This window comes from Aplysia californica, unplaced genomic scaffold (assembly GCF_000002075.1).
Source record: "Aplysia californica isolate F4 #8 unplaced genomic scaffold, AplCal3.0 scaffold00644, whole genome shotgun sequence".
Lineage (NCBI taxonomy): Eukaryota > Metazoa > Mollusca > Gastropoda > Aplysiida > Aplysiidae > Aplysia > Aplysia californica.
The window spans coordinates 381,947-384,507 of NW_004797914.1; the positions used below are offsets into that span (position 1 = coordinate 381,947).

Sequence of the window (2,561 nt, forward strand, 5' to 3'; positions counted from 1 at the left end):
GTGTGTGTGTGACAACCTTCTTCTATCCCCCCTGTAAATCTATGAGTGTGTGTGTGTGTGTGTGTGTGTGTGTGTGTGTGTGTGTGTGTGTGTGTGTGTGTGTGTGTGTATGTGTGTGTGTGTCACAATAATAAAAATAAAAATAATAATAATAATAATAATAATAATAATAATAATAATAATAATAATAATAATGGATTGCATCTATATAGCGCATATCCACTTATGCGATGCTCTATGCGCTTAACATGATACATGTTATGGATTTACAAATCAATTTTAAAGGCACATAGTGCTACATACGCGTACACACACATATTAAAGCACGCACGTGGTACACACATACACACATACACACATACGTACATTAGCACATACGCACATACAAACACACAACGATCTACAGCTTGGATAAATTCTGTCTAATCGAAATATGATGAAAATCGAAATGCTTTTAGTTTCTTCTTTAAAATTTCTAGATTTTCTGCTTCTCTGATAGTTTTTGGAAGCCTATTCCAAACAAGTAGAGCAAAATATGAAAAAGAGCGTGGGCCATATGATTTGTAATTTATTTTATGTTTAACAAAGGTTGTTTTTTCACGTGATGATCTGAGCGTTCTAGGAGGTACATAGGGTGTTAAAAACTGTTTTAGATAGTCAGGTGATAAATCATGTAAGAACTTGTAGCAAGTTATACAGATTTTATATATTAAATGATACGCTCTTTCACCGGGAGCCAGTGTAGTTCTTTTAAAATAGGAGTCACATGATTATGCTTTAGTTTGTTAGTAATTATTTTGGCCGCAATATTTTGTACTCTTTTTAGTTGTTGTAACTGTTCATCAGGTACACCAGCCAGTAAGGAATTGCAATAATCAATCCTTGACAATATAAGTGATGTTATTAAAGTTTTGGTGACACCAACAGATAAATATTTTCGAATGCTCCCTATTTTCTTCAGTTGGAGATATTGATTTTAACAAAGATTGGATACATGGGATTTCATTGACATATCTTGATCTAGCACTACACCTAACATTTTTAATTTTAGTTTGGGCTGATATTTCGTGGCCACTGATGTTATTCTGATATTGTCGCTTTCATTGCATGCGCTGCCACGAAGAATTAATATATCGGTCTTATCCTCATTTATTTTTAATTTGTTCTTGAGCATCCATTTTCTTATATCATTGATACATCTGGCGATTATATCTATGAGATTGTGTACATTGTCAGTTGTAGTGAATCCATACAGCTGTGTATCGTCTGCATAAAGATGGTAATTGAGGGCATATAAAAAATTATTGATGACAGACTTTGCGTGTACATTGTAAAGATGACAGGACCAAGGACCGAACCCTGAGGAACTCCATACTTTAGAGGTAACATATCTGACACATCATTGCCAATTTTCACTGACATGTTTTCATCAAGACCTTGTTTTTTACGTAAAGATTTTACAATCTCTTGTTTGAAAAGATCAGGTACAATTCCAGTGGTGAGTGACATATTAACAAAAACGAGTAACAAATGGTGTGAGATCTTCAATGCACGTAACTAACAATGAAGTGGGTATTGGGTCTAAGTCGCATGTTTTAGCGGGGGACTCTTTGATATACTTAATGACATCTTTCTCTGATACCACTTTAAATTCACTCAATGTTGATTTGTTCATAATTGCAAGATTTTCATCAACAACTATATTTGTATTTACATCTGACATATCAGAGTCTAAATCAGTTCTTATTCTTTCAATTTTGTCATTGAATAAATGCAGAAAATTACAACAAAGTTCTTTATCAGTTCCAAGTGGAAACCGTGTACAATTCTCCCTTCCCAATAATTGTTCAGATAATCGAAAAAGCTCCTTGCGGGAGTTTACATTTTGAAACTTGTTAAGATAAAATTGTTTCTTGTTGTTTTCAATCAGGGTGTTGAGGTTGTTTGGTTCAGTTGCCAAAATCTGTTTGTGGACGTGGAGGCCTGTCTTTCTAAGCTGTCTCTCCGCTTTCCTTCGTTGTTTTTTGGCCTCTTTGATCTCGAGAGTTAACCACGGAGATGCTGGTCTTTGTGAAATCTTACGAGTGACTACGGGAGCATGTTTGTCGAGTGTCCTATCCCCCTGTAGATGTGTGTGTGTGTGTGTGTGTGTGTGTGTGTGTGTGTGTGTGTGTGTGTGTGTGTGTGTGTGTTTGTATGCATGTGTGTGTGTGACAACCTGTCCTATCCCTCTGTAGATCTGTGTGTGTGTGACGTGAAGGGTGACCCTCACTATCGCACGTTCGACAACGCGACATTTGACCTCACCTACGAGTGCAGCTTCGTCATGGCAGAGAGTGTTGGGGTCAAGGACGAGTGTAGCTTCCGAGTGCTGGTAGGTTGGCTCACACCACTGGAACTAAGGGTGTTTGTTTGGGTGGAAAGGGAAGGGGGTGGGTGTTTTTGTGTAGGTTTTATATTGTTCTGTTTGGGAATTTTTTATTTTTGGTATTGGGGAGGGGGGGCGTTTTTTTAATTAGATGAGGGGGGGGGGGTAAGAGGTGAGAGAGGTACTTCATTGT

At 37.3% G+C, this 2,561-nt stretch overlaps 1 protein-coding gene across 1 annotated transcript in view; it reads left to right on the top strand.

Moving 5' to 3' along the window:
* LOC101857746 overlaps positions 1-2,561 on the top strand; it is a 19,792-nt gene that overhangs the window by 12,129 nt on the left and 5,102 nt on the right. Inside the window, exon 6 of the mRNA XM_005107928.3 lies at positions 2,238-2,374. Within this exon, the coding sequence (XP_005107985.1) occupies positions 2,238-2,374 (137 nt within the window). The remainder of the gene's footprint in view (positions 1-2,237; positions 2,375-2,561) is intronic.